Below are 16,986 nucleotides of genomic sequence, written 5' to 3' on the forward strand. Positions count from 1 at the left end.
CCAGTAAAATCAAACTGTCCTCTAAATTTTTGAATAATACTGAATATGTACTTTCTCTCATTTGTTTATTACCAAGAACTCTGTAGATAATTATATTATTTTTTCCCTGCTTGTAGTCTACAAGTCAATAGGCAAACATGCCTCCACTCAAATGGAAATTATCAACAGTTAACATGATCTTTCACTTGTCGTTCTATTACACAGCACTCTGTTACGACCTATTACACTAGAACTGTAAGCAAAATTTTTAAGAAGTTAGTTCAAGCATAGATAATCTTCTCTAAAAACATTAGTGTTTTAAAAGTTGGGTGGGTTCTTTTTTTTTGAAAGTTAAAAAAAAAAAGCTGAATAGAAAAATAACTGCCCGTAAAGCAACAACTTAAAGTATCTGAGAGCTGCTAGTTCTGCTAAGTAAACCAGAGGAAACCAAAACTTCATTTAAAAAAAATATAGATGTTTTTTGTCTAAATATAAAATTGAAAGCAGAAACTGTGTGTAAGACCTTGACATCCCCAAGAAGCAGTTTTCTCTCCCCATGTGCACTGACAAATTTTAGCTTTTGCACAGTTCATTATAATGTTAAAAAAAAAGTTAGTAAATTGTGCCATGTATTTCCATTCCGTTAGAAATTTATTTTCCCAACAACCCTAAAAAAATGTGTGCAAGTACTAAAGACCAGTACAGGTAAAATCATTCCCTAATATGGCTCCAGCTGAACATAGGAAGAATTTAGTCCAGTGAAGATCCTGCTTTGCTAGTACTGCTACACTGACTTGTATCTAACAGCCACATACCAGCCCTAAAAGTTAACTGCGTGATTCATCATATGAAGAAAGAAAAAAAAAGTGAAAGCAGGTCTGCCTGGACAATTGTAGCTTTCTTTCTGTAAACTCTTGCAGTGTCCCTTAGGAATTGGCAGGGATTATATAAGTCTAGAACTTTTGAGAAACTGAATGAGAACTCCATAGACGAAAGTGTACTGAGAAAGAGTCTGCACCATCATCATTCTCTGATGCCTCAACATGTCCAGCACTCGTGGGATGTCCAGCATCTGGAGGGAAAAAAAAAAAAAAGCCATTACAACTGAGCAAGGAGAGTCGCTGGTACTTTCTCAGCAGGAGATTCAGCACAGTACCAGTGATCTGGGGACAGAATGAACTGCTCTAATTTCACCTCTGACAATGCATTGCCCATACCTTCACTACAGACTTCACTGTACCACTGACCGTGTGCCCACCTCAACTTCCTCACCTGTGAAATATTTGTCTATTTCTGGGATATGTGGATCCTCAAAAATCTGTTGGCTGCAAAAGTTTGTCACAGTATTAGGACAAATAAACAGATGAAACAATCACTTTGTTGAGTCTCAGATTGAACATAATGTTATTGCTACATACTTTATAATTGTACTAATACAATTATAAATTATATTTATAATTCTGGCTAAAGGATGACAAGACTAGGTTTTACTAATTAAGCTACCACTTTGTCCTCTGCTGAGACCCATACTACAAGTACTATTACACTTAGGAATAAAAATGTTAAATAAAAAGCACAGAGACCAGCTACAAAAGATTTTCTTTAATATTAACTATTAAAACTAAGGCATGAAGTAAAAGTGTTAAAGTCAGGGCAAAATCCTGAAACATGCCTAGTAGCCCAGGGCGTACCTTGTTCCACTGAGTGACTCAACATCCTACACAGTCAAGAATCCAACTGTGCATTCCAATACCCAGTGTGTAAGTGGGAAACTAGAAGATTATTAACTTCTATTAAATTGCCAAAAGCACTTTCAACCATAATTGTAAAGACTTTTCCAAAGGCCATTCCTTGGGAAAGATCAGATGAACAGCAATAATATTTATTACACAGGTTATTTACTCTTTACTACCTAACACTATCAAAAATTAGAAAGAAAAATAGATCACCTCATTGTGTTCCAAGCAAGCTATCATGATCTCTGACAATATGACCACTCCTGTTCGTCCCACACCTGCACTGCAATGCACCAGCACAGGAGGATTAGAGTTTTTAGGATCTGCAGTGCTGTTTGTATGGCGCCGCACCGACTGTATCTCTTCCAAGTATGCTATTAAGTTGAACAAAATGAGAATAATAAGTTCAGGAGATAAAGTTACACAAGCAATGTTGTTAGACTGAACGACCATCAGAAGTAGTAATTTAGCAAATGACATCCCACAGAAAAATCACATATCACATAAATTGTAAGTCATAAACCAACCAGAGCAATACAGATCTACAAAAATCAACCAACTTCTGTAAAGTTTTCCTTGTCCCTCTGTTCCCCACTAAAACCAGCTTATTGGCACATATTCAAATGTGTCATACTTGCTATAGTTATGCTTTAACCTATATGACTTCTTACTAAATTATATATCTGGGTTTTCACTTAAATGGTCACTTCAACAAAATGGCAGAAATATTCCTGCCAGAAATATAATTCAACATCTCTTACTGGATCAAATATATCTTTTGCAGTAGCATGCTTGGTATAATTTCACAAGTTAATTCCTGCTTAGCAGACATCTTAGGTGATTTAAAAAAAAAAAAAAAAAAAAGAAAGGAGAAATGAAAGAAAGCCATTAAATACAACTTACAGAGAAATCCCTTTAAATCCTCTGGACAGCCATGTTCTGGCCAGTCAGTATACTGCAAATGCCAAACTGTTCTCTCCTGTCCTGTGAGAAGATGTTTAATCTTCAGTCCCGTAGTTGCATAGCAGCCTGAGTCAGTACGGAATCGTGTGGTTATCTTAAATCTTCCATATGTTACAGTGTTGTGTCTTGAGCCAAGACGTGGCCAGTATCTGAAGCTTTTTTCTCTCCCACTTTCCTTAAGAGTAAAACATTCGCTTAAAAGAGATGCAAAGACACTTATAACAACTAGTGTTCTTGTAACAATTGTATTTCTCTTCTGTTAAGTGCTACTACAATGTTTTGTTTTTTCACTAAATAAACCAGTCTTCCATGGGAAAGAGCTTGCAAATTTAGATTTTTCTAAATTGCCAAGGAAAGCAATACAGAGGGGTCATCAGAGAATTATCTTTGACTGGTCTGCTTGTTGAAGCAAAGAGCCCCTTCTTTTAACAAATCAGAACAAAACTGCATGAAGTTCAGGGGTAGATCTGACCTGGTTTATACTTACTTCCTCCGCTGTCACCATAGCTATGATGGCAATCCCTTGTTCCCAGATCATCTGCCAAAAATCCTGACAGGTATTCTGCAAAGGGCCCTGTGTAGCGATATAATCCCACTCTATGCCACCAACAGAGATCTGTAAAAAGAAATAGATTAGATTACTAATTATTTAAAATCTTTTCCTCATTTTCTTAGCCACTTTAAGATCCACAAACTCAAAAAGATAGCAACAGTTCAGAAATAGGCACTCTGATTTATATCTGCCTCTTTAGTTTAGGGCATCAGAATATTATGGAAGAGCAGAATTCCTTCTATCTTCATTTGTTCCTTTAACCATTAAAGGAAACTTAAGCAAGGACCCAGACTACTGCCTGTTGTGGATCTAGCCTGAAGGTACAGAAAATGAGGAAATAATTATTGTCACTGGACTTGAAAAAAAATGTTTTAATCATTGCAAGGAATCCCAATTCATTAAAAAGCTATCTGCCTTCATAACTATGGAAGAATGGACATATCTTCTGTTGTTATCAATCAGGAGAGATGTGGAAGAGACGGGAGAGAGACGATCAATATAGAAGACCTCTTCAACATAGAAGTGAATACAAAGACCTCTCCAATAATTAACCCTCTACTATTCTTCCAGACAGTGGGGATAAACAGTTTTCATCTTTCCCACAAAAACAAGTATAGAGGGAGGGAGGAAAACATTTCTCCAACATCATTTCTCTCACCTTGATATGAGACGCATTGATGTAACCCGTGTTATTTTCTTTGGTTGGGACTAGTTCTACTCTGGTATCATCATAAGGGAGGACGTCTTGGAACCGGTTTCTCTCAGCATTTTCCGGAAGCCGAGCTATTGAGCACTCACCATCTATAAGCCTTTTCTTCTGAATGCGCTCATATTCAGTAAATACCATCCCCTGCTCTAACCGTTGTTCCAGAACTTTACACTAACAGAGAGAAAAAAAGATAACCATATGAAGCCACGTTCTAAAATGAGTCTATTTTAATATGGAATTCCCCTTCTGTACAATTTTGTTACATTTTTCAAACTAATATTATTTTTACAAACGTACCAGAACAAATTAGAAGCAATTCTAACCAAAAGGACTTTTGTTCAAATGAGAAGTGCCTAAAAAATCTTGTTATAATTCACTAAATTGGTGGATAACACTGGTGAATAACAAAAACTGCTTTTTAGCTTCTCTAAAGGCAACTTAGTTGGGAAAATAAACACTTAGTTAAACCCAGTAATTATGCTGCACTACAAACTTCTCTGAGTATTTTTAAATGAGACACACTCATTTTTCATTCCTCTTGACAAAGCACATTGGTTATATCATTTTTAAAATCTCACTTAACTGTGTTGCCCTCATCTCTTCCCTCCACCCCACCTCTCCCCCTCCAAAAAAAAGTCAAAATTGTCACTTAAGTCAAGAAAAACTCCACAGATTTAAAGCAAAATGCTTGCCTCAGTAAATGAGTTTATCTTTCCCCGTCAGAATTCCACATTTACTTAGACTGAAAACATTAAACATTGAAGACAGCAGTAAAGTCCTCTTACAACCTCCTGTAACTTAGGCATCAAACAAGGATTTTTTTTCTGTAGTACAATTCAATCTGATTTATTAAATTAGCCCACTGAAAGATTTATACTTTCAAAACCAAGTTCTTTCTAAATCATAAGACACTTCTGGAATTTCAGCATCTCTTTGCCAACAATAATTAGAGGACAAATATGTAAGATTTCAGCCAGAAAATTTCATCTATGTCACATGTCCCCAGCCTCTTTCAGCAACTGCTCTGTAGTATCAGATCAGAAAAGTATCTTGTATCAAATAACTTCAATGCCAAATGCTGCAGAGGATGATGTAAGACCTCCTTCATATGCAATTTACACATCGGTACGTCAACCGTCTAAACTCCTTTAATATTGTTAGGTCAAGTTTTCTAATTTAATCTGATAGTAACACTTAGCTGAGCAATAAAACAGGCACTGCATCAACTATAAAGTCTTCCTTTGTCTTCTAAAAATATCTGCAATCTGGACTTTCTTTTATGTCACATATCTGATTTGTACTGCTTCTTCAGTCATTCCAATTTTATGATACCTATTCTTCCTCTACATGACTACCTGAAGAGAACATGTAGAGATTTACATCTTCCTCATAACTTGACTTTACAGTTTCTTCTTCTCCCTCAACATTTTGGGCAAAACTAGCTGGGTGGTGATTTGCCTGAAGTAAATTAACATTAACCCAAGAAGAGATGATAGCTATAAATAAGAGGAAATAACCAACATAGGTACTAAATGTAGACGTGTACTTTAATAATGTGATGTCAACTTTTGACCTCCCCTACTATCTTTAACAATTGCATATAGTTCAAAAAGCCATTTCAGCACAGCACAGCTCAATCTCACAGTCAAATTTCTCTCCTATAAATCTCAATCCAAGCCCTCAAACTACAAGACCAAATTTCTACTGTGTAACTTGCAACTAATCTTCTTGGCCTGTTCCTTAAAACTGCTACTAGTCAGAATGTGACTGCCCCTTCAGGTTCTAATCCTGTTCAGTGATTGTAAACAAATGAAGGCAGATAGTGTTCTGCAGCTGAGGATGTCCAACCATCATTAGATTCCAAAGAGACCAATAGTCAGAGTATATACAATAATCACCACAGATCCTGGTGAATGTAGTTGCTCCCTGATCAAATGTGTGATAACAGTACTGTTGCAAATAGCATTTCACAGACTGTTGATTGACTATATATCATACTTTCCTGCACTTATGTAACAATACACAAGGCAGGCTGAAGTACGTCTGTATGCTGGTTACCCTGGTACAAGTAGATGAAATCTTACTTTCTCAAAGAATGATCCTCAGTTCTAAAACCTGTTGTTCTCCACTCAGCGATATGAAATTGTTTTGTGGTTTTAAAATTTCAGCAAATAAAATTTCAGCATCTATAGTTTCAGGAATCCATGTGAGGAAAACATGAATACAATCTCCACAAGCTTCTTAGGGATGTAATTTGACTACAAAATTTACTGTAAAAATTACATACATTACTAATCATTACAATCAGGTTCAAGTTCAGAATTTTAAGTTTAATCTGTTTTCACTACGGGAAGTGACCAAAAAATTAGAGAGAAAACAGAAAGACTAGGCATAAAAATGTATCAGAAGATACTAATTGATTTCATGTGTTCAAAGGGTAAGACTTGGGTAGAATCACCATCATCTTATACCTTAAAGAAAAACTTGAGTTACACCTAATACTTCTAGCAATGACTTCACAATCAAAGTCTCACTCTTCATTTTGTTTGTGTTCTCAGCGTTTGAGTTGCTCTGAATCGGAAGCACTTTGAAGTTGACACAAAGCACCATTCATATGCAATTGATTTTGAAAAACCACTCATGTAAATGACAAATCAAAGATTAAAAAATTCACCATACCCGTTCATCATTTGTTGCTCTTGTTGATTCCTCTTTCCCCTCATCTGGCAGAGGCATTCTAGCCAAAGTTAGTCCATTTAGGGCAGCAAGTTTTAGAGGCCCTATTTTTTTTGCATCAGTTTTATTCTTTTTCATGCCCTGAAAAGAAAAGCTAAAATTTACAAATATTTTTAAAAAGCAGATGAAGTTACAAAGCACAATCCAGATGAGTTCAGTTTAGCAAAGGATACTTCTTTGACCCCTTCTGCAAACAGCTCTGACTTTTTTTTTTCATGATAAGCATTGCAGTGAGATTAGAGTGGTGGGACAACATTCCTCCAAGGACACAACACAAGTCTGTCTTCATTCCAGACAGGTTAATGAAAATGCACAAGAATGACAAATACTGTTCCCTACAAAGCTCACAACTGAGGTTGTGAGGCAGCTACACTGGATAAATAACTTTGGACAGAACTGGAATCACTATCCAAGCACTATCCAACCAATAAATACATAAACAAACTTTTGCTAGACAATTTTCAGACACTTCTCTACAGATGATCATAACAATGAGATTATAAGCTATTTAGATATAGTAAAATGTTTGCCTACTTCTGCAATAAAATGCACATACAAAATAAGAACACAGAAGAACAGGCAGATCCGAGTCCTGAACTAAACTATGAATCTTATTTGAGAGAAATATCAACAGGAGATTCCAATGTAAGGATAAATTCAAAATATTCTTTTAGAAAGCATAAGTAAGAAAACTACCATTTCTTCGGTTGCTCACTTTAGCTCTTTAAAAAAAAAAAAAAAAAAAAAAAAGAAAAAAAACTACACTGAAAATATGAGCAAATATTCTGCTTGAATGGTTTCAATGTTTCCAAAAGCTAGAATAAGATGACAACGTTAAAAGGTTGAGACTGTTTTTAAAAGTGAACATAAACACAGCAGTAGAACGTAATTGGAAAGTGAAAAAGCAAAATGCAAAAGGAGTTGCAGGGGCAGCTTTTGTTTCAAGGCAGTTCATCTTAATAATGATTACAAACCACAATTCTCTATTCTGCAATAGAAATCTTAAATATTACTAACCTAGAAAGTATTTCACTGGAAGTGCTCAGCAAATACGTTTTAATATCAACTTCATTTCAAAAAGTTGATTTAAATATTTACTTGGCTATCACAAAGAAAAGGCAAGGTATGATTTTGGTAGACCCATCAACATCTGAAAACATGTCTTTCAAAGAAAAAAAATACAAAGTGAGTCTTTCTAAATGTGAATATAAAGAGAAAGCTGTCACCTCTTTTCTATATCCACCTAACATATAAGGCAGGAAATTTAGGAAAACAATTTTTAAATAAATTGAAATTTATACAAGTTAATTGTGTTCAGTTCTACATGTAAGAAGTCCCACACAAAAAGTTGAGCGCACAGCAATAATTTAAATACATAGTTTACTTCAGGTTAGCTTTTGTAGTATCAGCTGTAACTGTTACTGCACAGCAGCAGAAGTTGTACAGCACTTCCACTGCAGACCAGTTTGTGCAGAAAACTATTTGACACAAACTCAGGGAGGCAAAGTTAGCAGGAATCAACGGGGAAAAAAAAGCAAAAAAATTATAAAAATGTATTCCTCCATTAGCATGTGAAATATGCCAGGAACTAATAAAACCAAACACAGTGAGCAATAAAGAGTGCAAGTGAAATCATACAGTCCCGAGCAGACTTCGATGCTACTATGAAGAGGGGACTGTAGGAAATGGGAAAATTGCAGTTGTTCAATTGATTTCTTTTTATGGCTTTTAAGATTGGAATAGGAGAAAGGGGCACAGAAAGAAAAGAAATAACTTCAGTGAGATAAAAACAGCTGGAAGGCAAGGCAAAAGGGGAAGGATATGAAAAGAGGAAGGTATGGAGGAAAGAAAAGAAGAGAACACAAGCAAAGAATTTATTGCCTGATGCGTCAGATTATCCTCCTAGGTCAGAATAAGAAGATGAAGGAATTAAAAAGTTAAACATTCAGCTATATCTGATTTTTCAGTGAGGGACGTTCTAATATTAGAAAGTTGATAGTGGAACAGACACATCTGGTTCTATTCCAGATAAGGATAGGGAGGCTAGAATTTGGGATCTAGAACTAAAAACTAGTTGCTAACTAGGTTAGCTATGTCAGATGGATGAAGGCTGCAGAATTGGATTTGTGTGGGAGGACTACACAAACAAAGCTCAGACACAGCAGAGAGTATAAGTAAACAAAGTTAATGAAAGAAAAATAGAAGAATAAAGATAAAGCTTAAAGTAACTTTCAATTCATATGTTTTAAAAACATTGGTTGATTTAAAAACAAACAAACAAAAACACTTAGAAACCCCACATAACTCTGGCCACAGAACATCCTGAAACAACATAAAACAAGAAATAATATCCACTTACACCTAGTGGGGGAAGGCCTTCCACAATATTCTTCTTCCCAGACAAAAGATCGGACACAGGTCTCTTCTTTACTGAATCCTTCCTTACTCTGTATCTCCCTGATGTTGTAAGGTCAGATTCTGACATAGATGGAGTAAGCAGTCCTTCCCCTCTTCTCTGTACTTGGTTTTCTACTAGTAAATGAACTGGACTTACATCTTTCATTCTCTTTTCCGTTTCTGAAATATGTAATTTAGGCTCAAGAATATGCAAAGGGCCAGTAGATGAAGCAACTGAGCTATAGGGGTAGTTGAGTACAGACTCATGAGAATAGCCACCCATAATGGATGAAAGCTGGGTTTGATCTTCAGGAAGAGGAGAGAGGCTAGTACTAGCTTTGTTTTCTTCAAATTCTTCTTCTTCTTCACTACTGTGAATCAGCATAGTGGCATCTGAAAGGGTTTTCTTGTGATCACAGTTCACACCTTCATCGTGCTCATTTTCTTTTTGCTTTGTTCTCTCTATGAGAACGTTGGGCTGTGACCCTTCCGAAATAACTCTTGGAAGAGCCACATCTGCTGCAGATGCTGACATGGTCCTCTCTTTTATTCTTATTCCTTCAAAGCTGGGAGTCAAGCCTGCAATTTCAATACTGTTCCTTTTCTGCAGCTGAGCATGGCGCGCCGATGTTAAAGGTTCACTGACTTCCTGTAGAGAATGTGCCACAGGCAGGCTGTCTTCCTGAAATGTCTGGACAGAATGATGAACTCGCCTCGTGATTAGATCTGGGTTGCTGCTGCTAATGTAGATATGTCGAGAAAGGTCTGGAGTACTATTTGCAGGTCTTGGATATGGATATGGGGGAGGTGGTCGATAGACTTGGGTCTTCATTATATTTGGTGCTGGATAATCCTGAGCCTGGAGCTGCACATTTGTCAATTCAGGCACACTGACTGCCCCAACAACTGGGCGTTTCTCAGCAGGATAGGGATAGGGGGATGGGCTATGAAAACTGTAGTTCAGGTTAAATGGATAATGGTTAGATTGTGGGGAAGTGAAGTGGGCATGTTCTCGTATTTCAGGTTGGCTGTAAACCAAGGCGTCAGGCCTGCTGTAAGCATATGTATTGCTGATGTTAAGATTTCTCATTGAATGACTCTGCCTATCTGTGTGTACCATTCCTCTATTGAGTTGTCTCATCACAGTTTCATAGTCTGGTGTGGGCCGATAAGATGGTGGGATTAGGGCACTATGTCTATGTGATGGAACATAATCAGTTCTGAGGACATCGCTCCCAGTAATGCTTGGGTTAGAGGACATGGGGGAGGGCTGCAGGTAATGTTGTGGGTTGTTCAAGGAGTTTGTGCTATGTGCACTATAGACACTACCATTGCGGATTCGACCACTGTAGTCATGAGGGGCTCTATCCAAGCTAGTCTGAGAGTGATAGTAGTATCCATTCTGACTGCTCACAAAGAGGTTATCTGAAAGTAAAGTTTAAGAACAATCTTTATGTTCAAGACCTTGAACAACAAAGATATTCTCTATTAAGATGTAGCTAACTGATGTTTCAGACTTTCAAAACCTCAGTCATATTTCGTCATATGCTTTCAAGTGGGAAGAGAAAAAACACTGCTTTTTTGGTGTTGTAGATACCTAAGGTATATTTACCAGAATAGATGATGCAAATTCCTACTGGAAAGCAATTACCTCTGTTTCATAAGAGCTTTCTTCAGTTTACAATAGGTTTGCTAAGTTTAAATTAAGTAAAATCCATATAAAAATTTAAACAGTTCTGACTGAAGGAACAAACATCTACACCTAGGTTTGCAGTAGCCTAATGAGATCAGTTTAAATAGCAAGAAAAAACAAACACTCTCTCCTCATAACACTCTCAGGACATAGGTGGATAACAAGCACTTAAAAAAAAAAAAATCAAATTAAATTTATCCAGAAAATTTGGATCCAGTTTAAACAAGAACCATTTTGCACATTAATATGTGCAAAACCATGTTTTTTAATATGTGCAAATCATGTTTGCACATTAATATTACCACTGATGGGTAAAGAAAGTTTCCTAGAAGTTTATAGACAATATACATATAGTACTCTAACAATTACTTCACTGGCTGTACAGTTTGCCCAGCTGCAGGAGAAAACAACTAAGTCATTGTTTTTAGATTTTTATGATATAACAGTTCGAGTTCTATGCATTATTGTATATGCAGAGTATGTATTCTATGTATTGTGCATACAAACATGAGGAGGAATGACTGTTCACGAGGGTGAATAGTGTTAGGACAAGAGCAAATGGTTTTAAACTAAGACAGGGGAGGTTTAGGAGGAAGTTTTTTCACACAGAGGGTGCTGATGCACTGGAACAGGTTGCCCAAGGAGATTATGGATGCTCCATCCCTGAAGGCATTCAAGGCCAGGCTGGATGTGGCTCTGGGCAGCCTGGTCTGGTTGTTGGTGACCCTGCACATAGCAGGGAGGGTTCAAATTAGATGATCATTGTGGTCCTTTTCAACTCAGGCCATTCTATGATTCTGTAAGTTCACCATTCCATACTTATTTTAATGAAATTACCTACAACCAAAAACTCTTTTGTTTGTGAAAAAAATGTTCAAAAGTAGGATCTATACTGTAGGAATTAAGAAGCCTTATAGCCTTCACTGCATCAAGCAATGATTCCAACACTGTACTGCAAACAATTCAGGTACATTCTGAATCTATATATATCTTTTGAGTACTTATACAACTATTTACATTGAAAATGTGCACATTTCCTTATAATGAGTTATTATGAGTCTTTTTTTATCTAGCTGAGTTGCAGACTGAAAGGTCACAGTCAAAACTGAGGCAAATTGGCAAAAAATGAGATTAATCTCTCTAGGGCACAAACTTTGTTGAGTAAACACACTATGCGTAACCATCAAAAAAGCAGAGAAAACAGCCATGGCTCCAGAGTGAAACAGCTTAGATTAGGAGTGTGTATTTCTTGAGAATTCTATTTTTTCCTTTTTTCCCCAAAGAAATGTTTCAAAGCCTTTTAATTCCCAACCCTGCAGTCTAGCAAAATCTGAGAGAAACTGCTTAAAAAGGGGATGCAGGAAGAGAATTATTGTTCTTTCCTTCCCTATTTTTTTTTTTTTTAATTTTCTGGGGGACCTAGTTAGTCTTTGCAGTTAGTAAAATTGATGTTGACAAGAATCTCTGAATGCCATAATACACCAGCTTGTTCCATAAACCAGAAGACACAGTCAGATTCACACAAGGAATCATAATCAATAGTTGCTGTATCTGTCTACCATAACTACCTCTTCTCTTATCTCACTTTTCACATCAGCATACATGTAGAGTAGCAGCAAACACACTGGTGACTGTTGCTTTACCAGCCTGTTTCATGTTTAGCTCTAGCTAAGTAGCTATAAACACAATTATAGCTTTACCTTCAAAGTTATGTATTGTGGCCTTAAACTTCATAAAATAAAAAGACTTCATAAAAATCACAAGATTTGCTGTTTTCTACCCTGTTTAAAATTATTTAAGCATTGGAACTTTCCAAATCTGCTACAACTCACCTTGGGAAGATGCATAAGGTTCAGTATAATGACCATTGTAATGCAGCTGAGGTGGTGGAGGCATCATATAAGCTTGAGGCTTGGGCTAAGTAAGAATTTTATCATTAGTTAAAGATCTCATTATTTAAGTACACAGTCCTTGACAATTACACACACAGAGACTCTTAAACCATTTCTCTAAATCTGCAATTAAGTTTCTCTTTAGGAAAGATCGTAAAAGAATTATATATTAAAAAAATAACCACAGACTATATGTTGCCATCTGACATGCAGGATAGTCTCTAAGATTGAGTAAGCAAACTGGAAATGTTTTAAATTTTTTTTCACTGCTATCACTTTAATTCCATTAATCAGAAGTTACATAACAGCCTTTCAACAAGTCAGAAACAGTTTTCACATAATAGCTTCATCTTTCTCACTGCTTATTTTACTTCTCAGAAGGAAATTAACATCTGTTTCATAGTAAACTTAAATCTTTATAAGTGCAAACATGTAGGTTGTTCCAAAAGCAATGCCTCCTTATTTATTTCAATGGAAACTAAAACAGATACAAATCGCACAAGAATGCTATTTGATAGAGCAAGTTCTAAGCTGAAAAATACTATTTTTCAACATAGTCACCACCATTTGTTATGCATTTACACCAGTGATGACCAAGAGCCTGCATGCTGTGCTTAGAAAAATCTGCACCAGCAGAGGTGAAACATTACTGCTGCTGCCACTGCAGAAATGCACCACCTACAATCTCACTGTGCTCACATCCACCATCTGGTATCCACCAGTGTTCAGCAAAAGTCAATAAATGTCAATGGGCACAAATTTTTCCACATGGAGGAATTCCACACCTTTATTTCATGTACATTTCCACATCATACACCACTCCGTCAGACTTCCCCTCTGCTGCTATCTGCCACTCAGCAACAAAATGTAATGGAATACTGGTGGGAGGATTCAACCCGTACTGCCATACCACCAACATCCACTGCTGACAGTGCGGGCCAACGTGATAAAATAGGAGGCATTACTTTCGGAGCAGCCCTTGTATAAAACTATTTTCTCTCCTTACCATAGACATCCTGGAAGAAGACCGCCTTCTAACAGGATTCACTGTAATGGGCTGTGTTTGTCTACAGAAGAAATCTTATGGTGAGAGAAGATTCTTACAACACCAAGATTTATTTCAAAACTTGGAAAGACCTCCCAAGGTCAGCTAAAATCACTCTGCACTTTTTGCAGCATTGTTAAGCAGTCCTTCCAACAGTCTCACAGTGAAAGAGCTCTGTGCATAAACCATCATTGCTATGAGCAAAATCACAAGACCAAAACGCCTCAGTTACTTCTTTGCACTTCTTTTATACAAAGCATAAAAAGAAAATGGCCCTGAAGCTGAGCAGAAGGGTAAAAGGGAACTAGTTCCAAATCTGAACCCCATAGAAAATCTCACTGTAAGTAACTTCTTCTGCAAAACCATATATAACATTGCTTAAAAGGGGTCCTTGACATTTGCAGTGTTAGAGAAACCAGAAAGTATGACTACACTGCATGAGAATTTATATGCTTTAACATTTTATCTAACGATAATAACTTTTCATAATTTATTGGACTGCCTCCATGTTGGACTCTTAAAAAACCTTAAGCTCCTTTTTCCGTACCCTACACTGCACCAGTACTCCCGCAGCAAGACAGAGGTTAAAAAAAAGGCAGAGTAATACAGATGCCAGATATTAGAAAGAAAAATGATTTTTCAGCTCACCCTTTGGGAAGTGAAGGACGAGAAAGGATTGGAAAGCGTGGAAGGGAAAGAATGAGTGAAGATTTCTGAGAGCCCTCCTCAGGTGGAGAGTCCAGGGAATCTCTAAATACAAGGTACACGCAGATAAAGAAAAGCAGTCTGAACTTAATACAGGCATGCATAAGAGTTTTCAGCAGCAGCACCAGATGACAGGGAGTCACAGTATGGAGATAATTACAGTGTTTTTTATGACTTTTCCTATTTATAAAACCATATTGTGAAAGGGTCAAAAGTAAGTAATCCTAGAGACTGACATTCAATACAGAACTATATTATTCAAAATGCAATTCACAATTTCCAGAAATGCACCACTGCTACTAACACTTTTCAACTCTCTCAAATGGCAGCCAGCCTTACAAGCTTAGAGATATGAGAGCTATTTTATTGCAAATTAATCTTACTCTTCTAAAAAGAAGAATTAGAATTAACCATGCCATCTGTAGTACAAAATATTCTGTTAACTGTAGGGAATTTTAAATCAACACCTCCATAGATAGCTTTCTGTGGGTTATTTACTACGTCTATTTCTCTATTTCTGTCTGAAGTAACTTAACTAAAAGAAATCTGTACCAGTGGAAATGATTAGCTCAAATTCCAACCCTTGATTTACAAGTTGGAGACCAGCCCATTTAAATTTAATTTGATGAATTGTATTAAATTTACTTCATACTGGTGCTACTTGAGCTATACAGATTCCATGAATATCCAAAGGACCACATACCTCTCAGCTGTCAATCCAGCACATTTCAGGAGTGCTTCACATACACTTCCCGCCCTTTTAAAGGCCTTCAGAGTGTCCTTTCAGGGCAGTCCACCCAATCATAGGCCAAACCCAATCCCAGTGCTTCCAACAAACATTCTAGCAATAATAGCCTCCAAAGAAACTAGTCTGTCACAGCACTGAGATCCAGCACCAGGGGTCAAACATTACTACTTTTAGTAAGATTTTCAGTACTTAATATTGTCCTTCATTGTAAATCATACTAAAGTGCAAGTTTGAGAAATTGGTGATCTCAAAGATGATTAGGGAAAAAAACATGAGCCATATATAGTATAATCTAAAAATGACACTACAGAAATTACAGAAGTTATAATAAATTTTGCTTTTCCAGGGGAACTTCAAGGGTACCAAGTATTCTGCTAAAGTATTCTACTTACAAGCTGCATTTATTTAGTCTGTAAAATTTGTGTCTAGCCACACACATCCTCCACACATATTTTGCTGTTTCCATATCTTCCTGCCAAAAAACAAAACCAAAATTTGCTCATTAGTCAAAATACACATATTCATCACTTACCCTCATAGAAGTCACTGAAATTCTGAAGACTAAATTGCTATTAACTGATTTTAAAAAGTGAAAAAAGTAAAAAAGTAAAAATAAAAAAATCCACTCACCGTTTGGAATTGGATTGTCTCTTCTTTGTTTGCAAGTTCTAATGCAAAAAAGGATTTGTTGTGGGACATGTTGGCAATGTCATGCCACCTATAGACAAAAGGAACAGAACATGACTGGTGAGTTATGTTTTTTAAACCACAGAAAATACAACTGAATTACAGAGATCATGTCTACAATTTAACTAGCAAAACATTAAGTAACATTAGCAAAACATTAAGTAACAGTCTAACTAAAAAAAAAAAGAAGTATGAATTCCAAACACTGATGCAAAAGTTACCATTCAACTCTCATATTTTTATATAAAATATATAAGAGATTACCGGATAGTTGTACATGTGAATATTGCTAAGTAAACTTACGTGTGTATCTTAGGACATTATATGTTCTGTGGACAGAGATGTTCCTTTTTGACTCAAGAAATGTTTCACAATTAAATGTATATTACATGTTCATCTCTTAAAATTAATTCAGCTTAAAGGGATTAATTGTATAGCCAACAACCTCACTTCAGCCTTTCAGTATTTAAAGAGATAACAGCAGGGAGACCAACTTTTTACATGGTTTGATGGTGATAAGACCAAGAGGAATTGTTCTAAACTAGAAGGGGTGACTTAGTTCAGGTTTTAGGAGGAAATTATTTACTCAGAAGGTGGTGATGTATTCGAACAGGTTATTCAGAGACACTGTGGGTGCCCCATTCCTAGAGATGTACAAGGCCAAATTGGAGGTGGCCCTGGGCAGCCTGAGCTGGTGGGAGGCAACCAACTCATTGCAGGAGGTTGGAACTGGGCAGTCTTTAAGGTCCTTCCCAACATAAGCCATTCTATGACTCCCCCAAAATTCACTATTTATTTAGCATAAGGACTAGAACATAATGCTCAAGTTTATGAAACGAATAAGCACACATCATATCTAAGAGTCTTTCATGCTAGTGAGGTACATACACAAAATATTATGTGTAGGATATTATAAAAATATTTTAATACAGAACAATACTAACCTAAATACAACAGGAGGCCGGCTATTTTTGTGTTTCACAAAGATACCATCAAGACATGCTCCAATGAATATGTCACTTCCTTGGCTGTCCTGGAAAAAGTTGCAAAAAATCATGCATATACAGAAAAATACTTGGAAAGCAAAGTTGTATGAGTAACAAACAGTTTCAGAATTCTGAGGAGAGAGGAGGAGTAGTATGT

The 16,986-nt window shown here is 36.5% G+C and overlaps 1 protein-coding gene across 1 annotated transcript in view; it reads right to left on the bottom strand.

Moving 5' to 3' along the window:
- Positions 1-922: 922 nt before the first annotated feature.
- Positions 923-16,986, bottom strand: part of PTPN21 (protein tyrosine phosphatase non-receptor type 21) — a gene marked incomplete at both ends in the record, with an annotated part of 31,673 nt that continues 15,609 nt past the window's right edge. Inside the window, 12 exons of the mRNA XM_079536719.1 lie at positions 923-1,051; positions 1,929-2,089; positions 2,619-2,853; positions 3,166-3,294; positions 3,890-4,111; positions 6,620-6,757; positions 9,036-10,498; positions 12,599-12,683; positions 13,665-13,725; positions 15,549-15,628; positions 15,787-15,874; positions 16,788-16,876. Coding sequence (XP_079392845.1) covers positions 923-1,051; positions 1,929-2,089; positions 2,619-2,853; positions 3,166-3,294; positions 3,890-4,111; positions 6,620-6,757; positions 9,036-10,498; positions 12,599-12,683; positions 13,665-13,725; positions 15,549-15,628; positions 15,787-15,874; positions 16,788-16,876 — 2,880 coding nt within the window. The remainder of the gene's footprint in view (positions 1,052-1,928; positions 2,090-2,618; positions 2,854-3,165; positions 3,295-3,889; positions 4,112-6,619; positions 6,758-9,035; positions 10,499-12,598; positions 12,684-13,664; positions 13,726-15,548; positions 15,629-15,786; positions 15,875-16,787; positions 16,877-16,986) is intronic.

This window comes from Tetrao urogallus, assembly GCF_951394365.1.
Source record: "Tetrao urogallus genome assembly, chromosome: 6".
NCBI classification, from domain to species: Eukaryota; Metazoa; Chordata; class Aves; order Galliformes; family Phasianidae; genus Tetrao; species Tetrao urogallus.